General features: G+C 40.0%; 1 protein-coding gene across 1 annotated transcript in view; it reads right to left on the reverse strand.

Annotated features, from left to right (window-relative positions):
- Nucleotides 1-17,622, reverse strand: part of SEZ6 (seizure related 6 homolog) — a 218,825-nt gene that overhangs the window by 45,827 nt on the left and 155,376 nt on the right. The window contains exons 5-10 of the mRNA XM_018562039.1: nt 13,588-13,773; nt 10,603-10,771; nt 9,783-9,949; nt 9,338-9,532; nt 8,273-8,411; nt 1,869-2,065 (exon numbers count right to left, since the gene is read on the reverse strand). Of these exons, the coding sequence (XP_018417541.1) occupies nt 1,869-2,065; nt 8,273-8,411; nt 9,338-9,532; nt 9,783-9,949; nt 10,603-10,771; nt 13,588-13,773 (1,053 nt within the window). The remainder of the gene's footprint in view (nt 1-1,868; nt 2,066-8,272; nt 8,412-9,337; nt 9,533-9,782; nt 9,950-10,602; nt 10,772-13,587; nt 13,774-17,622) is intronic.

The following is a 17,622-nucleotide window of genomic DNA, read 5'->3' on the forward strand; positions in this document are numbered from 1 at the left end:
CAGGATCGAGAGGTGAGCGAACGCCGGTATGTGTTCGCTCACCTCCAGATCTACTGAGCCGACCTGTGACAGTCTCATTGTCACAGGTTGGCTAGAACTATGAGGTGAGTGAAAAGCACTCACCTCATAGTTCTCCTCACCTTGTTGAAGCTTTTGTGAGATTTAATGTCATTTAGTATGAACAATATCACTTCTATTTTCTACTTGTACTCCTAAAGGGGAACTTTACTTGTTTTGAAGATACAGTATACAGGGCATAATGAAATCTCAAGACTATCAAGGACTTCTGCAATGTACTGCCCAGTGTCAGAAAGCTCTGTCTCAGTTGCAGGTCATGGTTTCTCCAACAGGACAATAACCCTAAACACACAGCAAAAAGCACCCAAGAATGGCTAAGAACAAAACATTAGGCTAATGGCCTTCTATGAGCCTTGATTTGAATCCTTTTGAACATCTATGGCCTGAGACTGCTGGAGCAGTTTGCTCAAGAAGAGTGGGCCAAACTACCTGTTGGCATGTACAAAAGTCTTATTGAGAACTACGAAAATTACTTGTTTGCAGTGTATTCCTCTAAAAGTTGTGCAACACAATATTAGGGGTAGAGTGGAACTAGACCCACCAATTTAATGTCTCCCAAAGCAGTTACTTTAAAGTCATGCCAACTGTTAAGGGAGCCAGTGTACTTATATCGGCTCTCCACCAAACTTTCAAACCCCAAATAGCTAATAACATGTGCACCACCATGGCAGCTGCAATCCAAATATAGGCTAAGATGGCACCTTCCTTGGCTGCAAAGTATAGGAGATTGTAGTTCCGCTTAAGGGTCCCATCCTTTTTTATTTTCTTTTATCATTTTAAAAATACTGTTGAATCAAAAGCAAAGGCTGCTTTTTTTTAATCTAATATGGAATAAACAATAGTGAGTGCAAATTACGTTGGTCAGTTTCAAGTTATTTCAGAGAAAATTGTGTGTTCTTGGTCCTTGTTTGTATGCACATGGGGAAACCAAAATTGTACCTTGCTGATCCTCATATCTCATTGCAAGTCTCCCAAGCAGGGTCTGTTTGTATGAAAGCAATATACCTCCTTCATTCTTTATTGACATGAAATACCCATAATTCTCCACAATCCTAAGCCCAAGTCATCTGCTGCTGAGAACTAATGTTTTAACTAATGGCAAACAAGAAGTACATTTTTAAATCAAAATAGTAACTCACTTTTGATATGTCCATTTTAAAGCGAACCTCCAATTCCACTGATAAAAGTATTGTTGAATTGGTAATGAACTCAATAACTGCACCCTGGTTTTTATTTCACTCACAGATCGCCATCCTGTCCCCAATCCTGTGTCACAGCACTATGCACAAAGGTCAAATTACATGCAGCCCGTCTTATGAGATATGATATCCCTGGCCTGCCTTTAGCAATGAAGGTGTGATTTGAATGTACCAATGAAGTGGAGTTTTCTATGTTCATAGTTTCCAAAAGTTAAAATGTATGTATGGTATTTTTTTTCTCTTTATTGCCAGTGGCCTCTGTGTTAAAACCTTGCCAGTTTGTTGATCCTCAGCCGCTGCAGGTACCAGACACCTCCCACTGTCTGCTTCCCCAAGCTCTTGCTCTGGTTCCTCCTGCAGGTTTCTACCAGACTTTCGAGTCGACAGCGGCTCACACTGTGGGGAGCAAGTATTCAAAAGGCCACAAGTATCAGAAACCTGCAGCAGCCAGAGATCAACAATGCAGCAGAATTTTAACACATGGGCCAGCAGAAAGTTAAGTTTACAGCATCTTGTTTCACAAGCTGTCTTTAGTTTAGTTTCAACCCCGTAGTGAAAGGGTCACTTTAATAAGTAGCAACAATGACTTACCAAAAAAGTTAATAATGAACCCTTGTTGGTAGCCAAACACGTTGCTCCCTGGATCTGTCTGGAACTGGACAATGACATCTGCCATTGATGTATAGATTTTGAAACGACTGTGTGTCCCCGTGTACCGACCCAGGACACGGGCTGTCAAGTCATCACCATCGTAAAAAGTGAGAATGTCACTCTTGCCAATGTTCAGCCTAAAGAGGAAATGAGGAAAAGAAAGATCAGACATATGGAGAAGACATGCAACACAGGTGAAGCAAAAGAAACAAAACAATAGTCAGAAAGAATTCAATAATTAAGATTATACAACAGCCATATAAAGAGCTGTCTATCCAGCTAGAGATTGCTTCTTATTTCTGATTTTGTTGCTGTTACCCAGAATGACCAAATAATTTCCTGGATACATTTTTTATATTACCGACTGATTAAATTTCATCACGGTTCTTCAAGTATTGATATTCTACCTGTTTATGCAGGTTATTCTTGATGCTTCATATTCTGTAAGGGAGGTTTTTAAAGCCTATGCAATTGTCAATAATTTATGTGTCCCCAGTAGTCCAGTATGTATGAGATCCGCTTTGCCTGTGTTGTTCATCGGAAATGGGAGCTCCACTTTAATGAATTGACAAGGCTCATAGAACAAAGCACACCTGCCCTCATCTGTGCAGATGACCTGACTTGGCTTTAAGAATAAAAGCAATGTTAGTTGTAAACTAAAATTATGCAAGATAAGGGGAAAAACCAAAAGTGGCCTGGACAGATGCTAAATCTTATCTATATATAAAAATCCATGCTCAGTAAATATAGAACACCACTGTTTCTCATGTGCAGAATGTATAGCTGTACTATAATGGACAAATCTATCTATCTATCATCTCAATTATCTGAAAAACCTCAGTGGTTAACTAAAACATAAACCATCCATCTATAAATAGAGAAAAAAATATACATCTCTATTTCACAAGTAAGAGTTATTAAAATAAAACCATTAAAAACTCCTCCCTACTGCAGGGCCATTCCTTTATCTATATATGTAATCAACAATAGTGGATACAAAAATATCAATATTGTAAAGATACACACTGGCAAATATGTGCCATATGTTACAACTGTAAGGTTTGTGCAGAGACCTGCCCTAAGGCATGTGATACGTTGACATAGACAATCAACCATAAATCCTCTAATGTTACAAAATTCTTCTATGGAGCACCTAAATGGAATGCGCTATAATATTTTTACAAATGTTAAAATACAGATTTTGTGAAGCAGAGAATATAGGAGTCATTGTCTCCTAATATCTCCCATAATGTCTCACCGACTGATTTTACATGGATGTGAAGTATGGAGCCAATAAGTCTCTGTGCTGGGGTACAGTGAGCCAAATTTCCAGTGTGGCAACATGTTCACATTCTGAAACAAAAGCCGGTATGCATGTATCAATCAATAAATACACACAGCAGGAACATGCGTCTGAAGTTCCACAATCACCCTCATGCCACCTCTCATCTATCATGATACCCAAGGGGTAAGGGTAGGAAACAGGTCTTCTCTCTTTGATAGCTGAACTTCTATTCCAACCAGCAACCAATGTGCTTTCTCTAAATTGGAGGAAGAATCCCTCCAATCACAGAACAGGACCTCAGTTACACACTTTAGTGGGATGAAAGTGGGCAAAATATCTTACATGTCCTACATTTTTTTTTTGCTTTTTATTGAGCAGTGCAAATAGGGAACACAAATATGGAACCAACAGCAGTTCACAATCAACAGGTTGTAGGTGGACGCAGCCCCCAACCCCAGGTAGAAAAGGCAGATACAGTGGGGAAAAGGATTACAGGGCGTACTAGAGGCGGCCAATTGTGGGCACTACCTGCTCACCCAGCCACCTGGGATCGGGGGGCGCAACAAGACTTTATTCCGAGTCTATTCGAATCCAATACCACATGCATCTAATGTACAGCTGGACAAAATAAAAAATAAAAAATGCTCAAATTTTTAGTTTTGTCAGGTCAGCAGGGCCTATCTGGCCACCCACCAACCCCATAGACAGCGTAAAGCACAGATTAGGAATACAGTGAAAGAGGGGGAGTAGAGAGAACAATGAGAGGGGGCAGAGAGAGGGAACCAGGGGGTTAGAGTGTGTGACTTCTCTAAGGGTTCACATGGTGAGGTCCAGGTATTCCTGGGAGGTGATGAACTCGTTCCAATAATACCATGTATGACCGAACCGAGTCACTGTATTTTTGATGGTGCTGGTAAGGTCTTCCATCTGCCTAATATCATTGATCTTGCTGAACCATAACTGAATGGTGGGAGGAGACGCCTGTTTCCACATGGCTGGAATACAGGCGCGGGCTGCATTGACCAGGTGAATGATCGCTGATTTCTTGTATCCCCTCAAGGGCCGTGAGTTACATAGTTACATAGTATTTGAGGTTGAATAAAGACATTAGTCCATCAAGTCCAACCTATTAGGATCTCATTCTAGGAGTACCTGTACCCCTGTTGTGGTGGAGTAGGAAGAAGGATGGGGAGTACGGTATCGGGGAGTCCGAAAATTTCTGTGTGATGTCCCGGACTTGTGTCCAAAACGACTGCAAGGACGGACATGACCAGAAGACGTGAAGCATGCCTGCGGGGGAGGAGCCACACCTCCAGCAGCAATCACTGGCATCCGGGAAGATGCGCCTCAATCTCTGGGGAGTGAGGTACCATCGGGTCAGGATTTTGTATCCTGATTCCTGATATCTATTACAGATGGATGACTTCAGAGAGAGCAGCAGCATTCTGGATTTCTCTTCTGATGTAAAGGACACCTCCAGGTCCCGTTCCCATCCTTCTAGGAACGGTAGAGACATGTCTGATTCCGCCGCGAGTCTCAACTGATAGCAGAAGGAGAGGGTTCTAGACAGGGTCCCCGTGGCGATGCATTCCTTCTCAAAGCATGTGAGTGGTCTAATGAAAGAGTTAGGGCTGGGTAGGGATGAGAAGAAGTGATTGAGCTGGTAGTGGCGCCAGAATCCCAGCCGGGTTAGATTGTCGTCGGTCTCCATCTCGGGGATTGAGGGCCATGTGGGGCCCCGGAGGAAGTGTATGGCCCTGAAGTGTCCTTTTTCCCCCACTCCTAAAGTCCTACATTTATTAAATCTAAAAGTAATGTTGGGATTTGAGCCTTTTTATTGCAGCTGATGTCTAATCACCATTTAGTTCTCTTGCAAACAAGTAATTATACTAATTGTATTCAGATTTTGATAAGATAATGCTTTCTAAGAAACAAGAAAAACACTCTAAAAGACGTGTTTATTTATGTACTGAAGACATGCTGCCAAAGTCCTTGATTTGTTATTTTTACAAGTAGCAGAGCAAAAACACATGACATTAGAGCTACTATACAGAAAATAGGATAAATGTAATTAAATCCACTTTGCCGTTACCTCCCTAGTTCTTACACTCCTGGCTTGTGTAAAAAGCTGTTATCTAGTAAGTGAAAATTGGCACACCACATCGAGCATGTCACTAGCTGGGGATCCGAGCTTTCTGTACAAGCTGTGATATGGTGGTGGGTACATTGGTTTCTGAGTGTGAAGCAGAAGATTAATTTTGCTGGCAACTACTGGTGGAAAAACAGAGCATGATCGTTTATTATGATCATATGTTTAGAAATGACAACTCCAGGCAAGAGAGAGAATAAGAGAGATATGCAAATTAAGAATATTAATTAACCACGGGAGTATGAACGTATATTATGAATCTCCCAGAAACCCCTGTTTTTTTCCTCAACATCCACTCCCTGAATCTAGTAGGAAGCACGCGTTAAGGGCCAAGGATCCTGGGCAGACAACATCCATATTAATCACTGTGTCAGCACTGATAAAATATCTTACACCACTCACACAAACTTGTGTTTTTTAGCATCAATGATTCATTTTTCTGGCTGATTCCATTTACCCTGACATGCTGAGCCACTGACATTGTACAACTGTATTACTATGGCAGTAGTGTGTTGGTGGGGGGAATTTCTCTCATTGACTTTAGGGAGAAAATGACCGTAACTAATACATATATTTTGGCCTTTAGCTATCCATAGACAGGAATACCTCCTTGGTAACAGTAAGTACTACCAAATCCTCAAAGTAATTAGTGAACTCTACTACCTAAAACATGTATTGCTCCTAAATCCATGAGATGCCAGATTTTGATTGGTCTTGCGATGTTCGTCAGAATGCTGGTCAGACTTTTCATCGTGATCCATGCCTGATGTTAACCTCACTCCTAAGCAGTATACCCTTTATAGAATGGGTGCTGAAGTGGGTGTGGATGGTGTCACTTGATTCCAAGAAGTAAAGCATGCCACCAGCAAACGGTGTGTTAGTGACATCATGCTGCATTCAATATTCAGCTGTTACCACAGATGAATTAACACTGAAATCCAGGCAAACAGGTAAATACATAACTTAAAATACTATTGTGTATGTTTTGCGCAGCCAAAATATATAATTGAATATAAAGTGTTGTTTTTAATTAAGCTAACTGATTCCCACAATGATGGGCCCAAAGTGTTGTTAGGCTCCAGAGAGGACCACTACTCTTTGAGTGGAAGCAGTGATCTCTCTCCAGTGGTTCAACACATCCCCTGTGAGTCAGAGTTAGAGCTCTGGAATCAGCAAGGAGCATGAGCTTTACTGATTGGAGAGCTCTACCTGTAAATTAGTGTGGTGTGTGTCGGACTGCTGCAAGCAGACTGCTGCTTCCACACAGAGAGCAGCAGTCCTCTCTGCAGCCTAATGGCGGGGGACAACACTTTGGTCTCCCTGTGGGATCAATACTCATTACATCTTTTTAGCTGATTTATACAAAATATGCAATTGGGCTTTAAAGTTCTAGCCAGCTATGGAAAAATGCAAAATAAACTGATTTTTTTATCTATGAAAAATCTGTACGTGTCCATTAAATTACCCTTTTGAGACTGTGATCTGGAAACGTCTATCATCCTTTGGAAACACGATGAAATTTACTACAATTGGATAAAGAGAGATGATTTATGCTGCATATGTGACTCTATAACCAGTGGCTTTCCATGATTATTATCAACCAGAGTACCATTTTTTATTGTTGTTTCTCTTTATTGCTGCATGTAAGAGCCCTGAGCGCTGTATGCCTTTATCCTTGGCCATCTATCTTCCATCAGGACCATTCCTATATTAGAGGCCTCAACACAGGTAGCAAAAATACAATAGCATCTGCAACTGAGCACGACATGCCTGGGGGCCAAGCTGATTGTGGTTCATGAATGTTTATTTCTTCCCTCTAATATTACAGCAATAGCAATAAAATCATGGTATGGAATACCTTTTTCGAACTAGCTTGTTACATTATGAGGCATTTATATGTATGATCAGTATTATTAAAAAAAGTAAATGTCAAATGGCCCAGGCTTACTTATTGCATGGGATCCCAGAGGAGCACCCTCTTTCTACAAGACCTTTCAACCTATAAAATCACATTACAGAAACAAAAAAACAAAAACTTAAATGAAAGAAAAACTAAATCAGAGGTTGTGGATTAAAGGAATCCACATACATGGAATAATATTTTCCGAGTCCAGCTGATTAAACTCGGATTTGGAATCTACTGTTAAGTCTGAGACAGTCTTCAACCTTTGCAAATGCCCCCTGATCGACCAGGCTTGGTGAAACAATTGATTATCCATTATAGACTTTTATAGGCAATCACTATTTTCCCTCCTAAAAAAAGCAATTTCCTGAGCTATCTGCTTTTTGAAAATACATTCACACTCAGATTTTATGTTCATCTGCATTCCATGCAATAGGCCCCCATCAGAAACTTTCTATAACTCTGGGCTCCTTAAAGTGTATTTCCACTTTCACATTCAAATTGGGATAAAATATTTTATATTTGTTACATGTTCCCATTCACATTGCATAAGCTAAACAAATATTTTAAAAATGCTTCTTGCAGTTTAAGATGCTTTTACATGGCTTTCTTGGCTTCTTAAGAGTTAACATTTCTTCTTGCTTCTCCTTCTTTTTTAATGTAAGGAGGGTAGTTAGGGGCTTCTCCATTGTATGTTAATGAAGTTAATGGGAGAAACACAATCCTCAAATTAGAGTCCTAAGTCTTTCTATAAGAACAGAAAACTGTGAAGGTGCTGAGAAAAACCTGTAATCAGCCTTGCTGCCTGCTGCAACAAAACATCTTAACGGTAAGAAATATTTAAAACAAATATTTGTCATTATGCTGTGTAAATAGATACACACAACAAACGTAGAGGGGTTTTTCTTAAATTTGACTGCTAAAGTGGAAAGACACATTAAAAGTGCATACATGACATGAACTGGGGAAACAAATGTCAGTTAGTTAGATTATACATAAGGACTTACACTTGTATGTCCAGAAGAATTCTTTTCTCTTCCTCTACATGAATACCCCAGATGCAGTCCTGTCCTTTCCCATAGGCTTCAGGCCAATTAGGTGAAAGCACCACCCCTGCAGAGTCTGTGATTTCTCCACTGCAAACAGCTGAGGCAAGAATAAATTACATTGAACTGAACAATTTCAACATTAATTTTATTCAATTAGATTCTTATGAATCACACACCTTTCTTTGTGTTCATTTACTTTTGTAATATTATGAAACACCTTTATTATTATTATTTTTTTTTAGAATGAATGTGTGGTGTTAAGGTTTTATTTTTTAAATGCATCTTTTAGAGCAAATTGATTTGAAAGTAAATGATTTTCTATGGGTCTCCTAAAAGTGGAAAAAGAAAAAGACAACAAATGTATGTGTAGTGCCTTTATAAAAAATATTCCCAAATGTTATTAAACTTTCTGAATTAATCTAATCTAATCTAAATGCATCTATATTTAACATTTTCAGTAAAGACTTCTTAATTAAGGGACAATTCTCATGTAACCCAGAGTTACCAATCATAATTCATCTTGCACATACTGTATTTAACGTCAGCAGAGTGGTCTAGATTGGTTGCTATGGGTTATCACAGTTAAGATTTTGCACTTAAAGTCAAACCCCAGTCAAAACATGTTTTACGTTTTGGATAGATTTGGTAATAGTAAGTTTAGGGATTTATTTTATTTTCTATAACTCTAATCTCACTTTCTATTCCTGTGATAGCAGGGCAATAAATGAGGGGATTGTTTGTCATGGAGACAGGAAGACACAGATAATAATAATAACCTGACAGAAGTTTTAACACTTCTGTATCCCCACTGGTGAGGTTTCCCATTCATACACTGTCTTGATAGGATGTGGGGGAAATCACTTCAATGGGCACACATACCACAATAAAAACGTGCCAAAAGTTATTTCCCTTCCCGACTGCTGAAAGCTAAAAAAAAAGCTTTTGCTGGAGTTTGGCTTCAAAAATAAGAATTTGGAGTAAATAACGTGTCACCATGTGGCATAGCTTTTAGTCTTTCCTCACCCCTGCATGCTGGTTCTGTCTCATTCCACTGAGGGTCTCCAGAGTCTTGGCACTCAATGATGGTAGATCCTTGTTCCAGTGTATAGCCAGGATCACAAGTGAACTCCACTACTGTTCCCACAGCAAAGGTAGGATCACTGCTGGTGAAGTTACCATATTTAACAAACGGTTCATAACAATGACCTTGTTCGTAGGCTGCAAAAGAAAGACAAATATTAATAAATTCTTCAGCAGTGTTGGCTTTCTGTACCTTCTGGTCTGAGAAGATGAATTGGTGCATCACCTGCAAAGGTCAAGCCGTGCATGGCCACCATAATTTATCTGAGGCAAGGCCAGTTAGATCTAGCAGGTCTTCCAGGAAGCACATTGTGACGAACAATTAAAAGCAGATGAAATAAAAATGAGCATTCAAATTAAGAAAGAAAAAAAGAACAATCTGTGTTACCTTGATAACGAAGTGCCACTCCTGTAGAGGTGCCACTACTGTCGGTTGTTAGCTCTATAAAGAAGTGTCGTGCAGTACTGAGCAAGCCTTCAATAGGGAGATATTCCACCTCATATGAGTCATAGATAGATGGGGAATCTATTATATTCCCGTCTCGGATAATAAGCCTGAAAAAACAGAAGGAACATCAACACAGCAATAAGGGAATTAAGCGACCAAATACAATTCCAGCTAAAATCGAATGAGATGGTTGAATAAATGCTTTTAAACAATCTATCCAGCCACATATTTTACATTATTGTTTGTAATGTTGTGTTATCATTGAAAGACAAATAATGCTTCAGTCATACTATACATTGTCCATGCAAGGGAAGATTACCACAGCAGATAAGGCATGCTGAGGCTGGAGGTAGAAACGCTGAAAGAGGCAGTTTGCCTGTTCCGTGCCAGTACATCTTTAGTTCTGGGTGTACAAACCTGATACACATTACACCATTTCATTAGCAAAAATGCTAATTTGTGCATGGAAGCAAACAGTCTGAAATCTGTCAGTGTTGCATGAAAATGTGATACTGACAGTCAGCATCAGGTTTATGTGGGTGGTTGTGGTCCTAAGCCATGGCCTCTGTTGGCTACACAGAACTCAAGCATTGGTTAGATAAGGTTGTTTTAGACCTCTTAGCTTATAATCTTTTTTTTTTATTTGGTAACAAAAGGTATTAGCAGCATGTCAATGCTAGAATGCATATTGAGTTGGTGACTTATATAACAGAAAATAAGCTACTGATGTTGAGAGGTTGAATAGTGTGTGCAGTGCTACCTGTCGTCATCTTCAGCTAAGGAAACCTTCTCGAAGTGCAGATGAAGTCGCTGTGCTGGTGGAGCCTCTAGAACCCAGTGGCAGGTCAGGTTATTGCTGTAGTTTCCGGGGAAGTTTGGTGACACAAGGCGTCCAGTGGTGATGTTTCTGATGAGACCTCCACAGGCAGCTATGGGAGACATTTAAGTCGCCAGGAAATGAAAATCATATTCACAGCACATTTTTGCTAAAAGCACCAGAACTTTTAAAGGTTCATGCTTGAAGCTGAACTCTGGGCACAAAAACGTTAATGTAACCATATTCCTTAAGAGCTACAAAGCATAAAAAATGCACTTTGCATGCCATAAATACATTTGCAAAACTAGATATTACCTTGTGGTATCATCACTTTGCTGAACATAGACTGTGCAGAGAGCAGAGTGGTGGGAGAGATCCAGCAGGCCCCACCCACTACAGGCTGCCTGCAGAAAACTACAGGAGGGGGAGGATACAGGACCAGTCACCCTGCACAAGGAAAGGGGCTGTAGTGACTGGTCATTTTACAGGAAATTCCTGTACAGAGGTAAACTGCAGAGGATCACTGCACAGATCTAGAAGAAACATGTGAAGGACACACAAATTCAGAAAGAGAAAGAAAAATTCACATGCCTCTTGCGGTTACATAATATTTGCTTAGCCAGGATTTCATCTTTATTATTTCCTTTTTTTCAAAAGGTTATGATGCTTGAGTTTGAAATACCTAGTTCCTTTATTAACATGTTTTGGTGTGCAGGAGTGATTTACCTTTTTGCATATGAACAGAAGAATAAAACACACCAAAGATTGCTTTAATGAAAGTGACATTTTATTCTGCAGAGACTACAAACCAATTCACTACATTATGTGGTATGTAAATGACCTGTACTGCCATAATATAGTGAGTCTTGATATAATATGACATGGTGGAATCAAAGTTTCCTTTTTTCCTCTTCTGTCACTCTGCCTTGTGAAGTCCTAATTGGCAATTAAACAGGTTATTTCAAAACGATGTGAACTGAAATGTTGGACATGCTTTCACCAGGAAAGCACTGCTAAGCAGTTATAATAAACAATAACAGCTATAACATAGGTCATGCTGATGGGTTTACTCATGTGTCTCTGAAAGTGGTGGTGGAGTCCTCTTGTGCAACTAGAAAACTCTTGTTATATCTTTTGGAAATCAAAGATCATTGTTATTACAGGCAATAAGGTGAAATAATATGAGAAAAAACATTTCAGGTCCTACTGACATATATTAATAAAGACTTTGGTGTGATAATACCTGGTATCTGCCAAGGTAATCTGGACTTGTCTACTATCCCTTTCTATCTCAAACATATGTAGAATAATCAGAGACTTTTTCATAAATCTATTTGATTAATTGCTTGTCTTTGTGATATATCAGTTATAGGTATAGTGATAAATCACTTCTACAAGTCTGTGACCACCTATTGGCTGCACCGGCAGTGAGATTGCCAAAGCTCCTGGTTCCCTTCCAGACTACCTTGTAGTTTTGGTGTTCCATTGTTGCCTTGTCCATAATATAAAAAAAATAACATCCAGCTAGGAAAACAGGGTTAGTGAAAGGTTTGCTTACATAACCTGAATATAAGTTTTAGGGAAAGTAAAGGGAAGTAACCCTTTAAAGGAGTTTTAAAGTCCCTGCATGTACTATCCTGTTCTAACATCAACATTGTAATAGGAATACAAAGTAGAGTTGTTTTTTATAATGCAATCAAAGCTTACTTGAAAAATCCCTTTTATGTAGTGAGTGCTGCCTTTCAACTGCCCATCACTTTCAACAATTTCCTGTATTCCCAGTGTGATTTGCTACTCTTTTTCCAATGCTTAATGTGATGCTATCTCGATTTCTCAAGATTACATAGACCATCATGCATTGCTTCCAGCAAGCAATGATAATGGGAAATGAGACACTGAGACACTGAGGAAGTTGTGGGAAGTTCAAATGTTGTGGGAAGTTCAGTCGCTGAATTGCAGTTCAAAAGGCAGGCTCCATGAATTATGACACAAGGAAATGCATATTCACAGGGCTGAGTGAAATTGTGCCACTGCATTGAGGATGTACACCCAGTGGCGTCACAAGGGGGTGCGGCTCGCAACCGGGTGTCACCATTGCAGGGGTGACACCAAAATGACTTACAGTCATTTGGTGTCATCCCCCTCTAAAACGTCAGGCACTCGGTCATTGACCAAGAGCCCGACAGTGTCAGGGATGAGGTATGCAGCCGGGTGAACATCCCCTCCTCTCTCTGCCGTAGTCCATCACAAAGATGGTCGCCGGCAGGCATCAATCTAGAAACCGGGTGACACCCCGCTGTGTCGTCATCGCGTGTGCACGTGACGTCACCTCGTGCATGCGTGATGACGTCATCGTGCATGGGCGAGGTGACGTCACGCGCACGCGTGATGACGACACGGCGGGGTGTCACCCGGTCCCTAGACCGGGTGACACCCGGCCTCGGGACGCCCCTGTATACACCCTACGGGCATCTTCAGTAAGTAAGTTTACAAACTTCTTGATCAATATGATTATTAGGAGTGGGATTGAACTTTTGGAAATCCAATAGAGAAATACAGATTTATTTTTAGTTTTTGACCATAGATAGCTTTTAAGGATTTTTATATAATTTTTGTAAAAACAATTATATGGTTAATTTTTGTATAGTGATATTTATGTGTGGTAGGTTTGGCATCATAGTGCAGTGCAGATCTGCATTGTTCAGTAATCAGGAATGACAGATTAGCCTGCCTGGGTGACTTTGTGCTTCAGCTTAAGCACAGGCAAAAAAAACATTTCCTTTTCTTTGTCTCAGGAATGAATGTGGTGGACACATAGGTAGATAATACTAATACTAATTTATCATTACAAGATGTAGAGCCTGTAGAAAAACAGTAATTAGAGTGCTGTACAAACCTCACAGTTCTGTGGTCTCATCAATCTCTTACCTATACATTGCGGAGCTCGGCTGCTCCAGAAAGGTCGGGTTGCATTTAGGCAGGTTAGTACATGAAGTCCATGCAGCTGGTAGCCTGTATTGCAGTAGAAATATGCCTCCCCTCCCGGGTGCAGACTGGTCACAGATATATCACCATAAGCTGGTCTTCGAGGGAATCCGCAGCTCAAAAGATAGGCTGCAAAGAGAACAAAATTACTCCATTTATAAACTTGGGATAAATGTGATAATGAATGGTTAAAAATTTGGTTTGGCGATATCATACTTGTCAATATTTACATAAATATATATTTTTAATTTAGAATTCATTAAAATTGGCAGTAGAGAATTATAGAAGCTCCATTACCATGACATTTTGAGCCACTCTAGGCTGAAAACACCTCTAAAGCCAAAGAAAGAACCATCCTTGCACAATCCATATCCTAGGGTGTACGCTCCTTTTCTTAAACAAAGAACATGATATTGTATCTGAATAAGTAGGTGTATGTTCAGTTATTCATAGATTACAAATGAAAAATAGTTTTCAGGTAATGGTCTGCAGAGCTTATTCACAATTAAAATTGAACTACCAGTAAAGTAGTGATTAACCACTTGCTGTCCGGAGCAATTTATTACTATTTGCACACACATGATATAATCTGAATTATTGGCTAGAAAACAGCTTCAAACCACCAACAATGATATATGTTCTGAAAACAGAGGCCCTGTCGAAAAAAAAAATGCGAGTTGCAATTTTTCATGTTGCATGGTATTTGGGCAAATGTTTATCAAACCAGTATTTTTAGGATAAAATACACTAAAATGAAACATAGTGCACAGAAACAGAAGATAATACCCAATTCTTTGGTAAAATATAAAAGACAGGGTCACGTCAGGAAAATAGATACCAAACATGTCAAGCTTTATAATTGCCCTTGCCCGTGAAGCCGCAAAAAAAATAAAATTCCCATAGAGGACACTTTAAAAGCTTTTGCTGCTCATCAGTTTAGTGCTAACAGTGATTAATGGCTCCAGAATTATTGCTCCAAGGTTCGTGTATGTAACATGTGTAGCGCAATTTTTTGCATTTTTCAAATTTTCTTATATGTTACTTTATTTTTAAAAAAAGTTTTAAAACACTTTTTTTTTTTAAACACTAACCTTATTGCTATCACATAGGGGGCTAATAAGCTCCCTATGTAATAGCAGATAGGGTGTGACAGGTCCTCTTTATGGAGACATCAGGGGTCTTTCAGACCACTAATGTCACCCAAAGAAGCTGAGGAAGCAGAGATCTGCTTCACCAGCTTCTTTTCCTGGCTCTAAGAGCCGGAGAATGTAAACAGTGACACCGGAAGTGATGTAATACACATCACTTCCGGGTCCAGTGATCGGAGGAGAGATCAGTGGCTGGAAGCCGCTGAATCTCTCTCCGATCGTTGCGGGGAGATCCGCCGTTCCAGTCTCAAGCCCCACACGGATAGCGGAGCTCGGGGAAGCAACAAAATACACAGGAAAACATCAGGAGAGAGGTTACACAAGAAATCATCTCACAATAGACTCAGCAAAGATGACACCTTTACTACCCTTCCAAATTATGATGTGAAGTAAGCTTACCAGATTTTCAAAGTGTAATCCAGGGACACTCTACTGATCACGCCCACTTTTAACCACACCCACAAATCACCCCCCATTTGTAGCGAAACCCATAAAACCACATCCCCGTTTTTTTTTGTTTTTTTTTGCAGATGGTTTTAAAAAGATACTAAACTTTATTAAAAAGGATACTACTCGCCCACACCCCCATTTTTAACACACCTTCAAACAATTTGTTCACAGACTTCTGGAAGAAGAGGCAAACATTCAAGATATATAGACTAAATAAACAGATTTCAAATAAGAGGCACCAAGATATACATGCATGGTAAGGAGGGATGACTTGAAGTTATTTAGAAGAAAAATGCAGAACAGGCAGAATGACACTTGCTGAACGCCTAGAGGCATGGCCAAGAAAGTGGGTGTTATTTCACAGTTTATGACTTGTAGTATGGAAAACAAAATAAGCCTTCGCATTGGTGTCATTGGTAGTAATAGTAGCTCCCAGCATTGGTGTCAATGCACCAGTAACCCAGCATTGGTGAAAGTGGCCGCAATGGCAGCCCCCATGTTTTTTTCAGGGAATGTTTACTTTAATAAGCAGACACTGTTTAGACTAGCTTGCCTCTGCTTCCTTCACTTTGTCCTATGCCGCTCAATCTTTCTGCATAGTTGTGGTGCAGTATTGAACTGCGCTCCGGATCCCCTGTTCTGGCGTCCAGTGTGTGCAAGTTGCACATACCAAACTTTTGCTATTACATATTTTATTACCTCTTGCTGGCGCCATTCCTGACATGGTGCAAGATAGCGGAGGACTACATACTGGCACAGGTGCATTGTGTTAACGTTTATAATGTAGGACTCTGAAGTTAAGGAAGGACTGATGTAAAGGGGGCTCTTGATATAAAAAGGGGGTTTTGATGGGAAGGAAGTTTTCCTGATATAAAGGAGGGGGGGGGACTCTGATAAGAAAGAGGTGGACTTCATGAGAAGGGGGGCTTCTGATTTTAAAGGGGGAGACTATGGTAGAACCCCATATTGATTTTTCCTTTTTCTTTTTAAACCAATACCACAACCCCTATCTAGAATAAGCTTCTGGTATCGTTTTTTGGTGGAACCATATTACGTTTTTAAGCTTTAGATTGGGGCACCTTGAGATTTTGCATTCTTTTATAAAATGCTGAGAAGTGCTGGACTAGATAATTCTGTAATGTCCTTTTGTAGCCAAAAGAGTAATTATCCATCTGGATGATTCAATTCAAATTAATGTCCTAACGGTAAATCCCTTTATTGGTGGCACCATATATCAATATGATTATTCAATGGATAATTCAATATAAAAATAGTAAACCAAAGACCCTCCATTCAATTGATGTAGAAGTTGATCAGATATGGTTTTGACAATCGCTTCTGATTGATCGAACCAATATCTGTGCATGTGCATAGATTTGTAATAGACTGCTTCCATTTATAAATTGATCAACCGTATTTTTAATTAACATTTTTAGTTAAGCGCAACACAGTCATTTGTCCTGTCTGAATATCCTCAAGCAAGTGTTGAATTCTCCACAATTGTGTAAAGCTGGCTCTGTTGACTTTTCAAGTTTATGTAAATGGAGAGAGGCTGTGAGCAAGAGGCTGACACTGGTTTATGAGTGGGGGCAATACCATTTGGAAAAGCTTTTCTAACCAGTCTATTTGTTTGCTACCCCCGCAGGGGCCAGCAAGGTCAGGGGTCTCCCATATTCCAACACCTGATATGGTTAAAAGTGACGAGCTAAGGATCCTGTCATTTCATATCTATGGGTAATTTAATACAACACATCAGACAGCCCAAGAGTGCAGAAAAAGCTGACACACCTCCAATTTCTGAGACTGGAGTTGTGTCAGCAAATGAGTTCCAAACCTTCTGGGGCAAATAAAGCAGGCGCTAGTCATCAATGGGGTTGGCGCAGGGGGAGTAGGTCTTGGGGAGCAAGAGGGTGATCCATTGTCACTGAAGATATCCTGTCACTGAAGGTACTTTGATTAAAGTATTCTCCATGTTTTTACTGATAGTCTAAATAGATAGTAATGTTATTTTTGTGCATCGACTTTTCCAGTGACATTCAGGGATTTATCCCTGGGTTCTACTAGGACATGGCTAGCAGTGTTAAGTAACATTGAAGGTGTGTGTTGCTCGGCAGATGTTGTTTGCTACAGTCACACTGATGGATTATCTGAAATAAAGTTATAATGCCCCATCTCCATCTTACAGTGGATTTCCTGGACTGGGTGTTTGGCACCACTCATTAGCTCGGAACTTGATAAATTATCTGTGCTGCTTCCCTAATGGGACCTATAAAATATTTCCTCTGTGTCTATGGCACTTCCTCCAAAACACAAGAGATAGCGAGGGAAGAAATCTCTCGAGGGGAATTGGCAGGGAATGGAGAGTAAATGTGGAGCTTCA

The sequence above is a fragment of the Nanorana parkeri genome, unplaced genomic scaffold (assembly GCF_000935625.1).
Source record: "Nanorana parkeri isolate BGI_ZX_2015 unplaced genomic scaffold, ASM93562v1 scaffold557, whole genome shotgun sequence".
Classification (NCBI taxonomy): Eukaryota; Metazoa; Chordata; class Amphibia; order Anura; family Dicroglossidae; genus Nanorana; species Nanorana parkeri.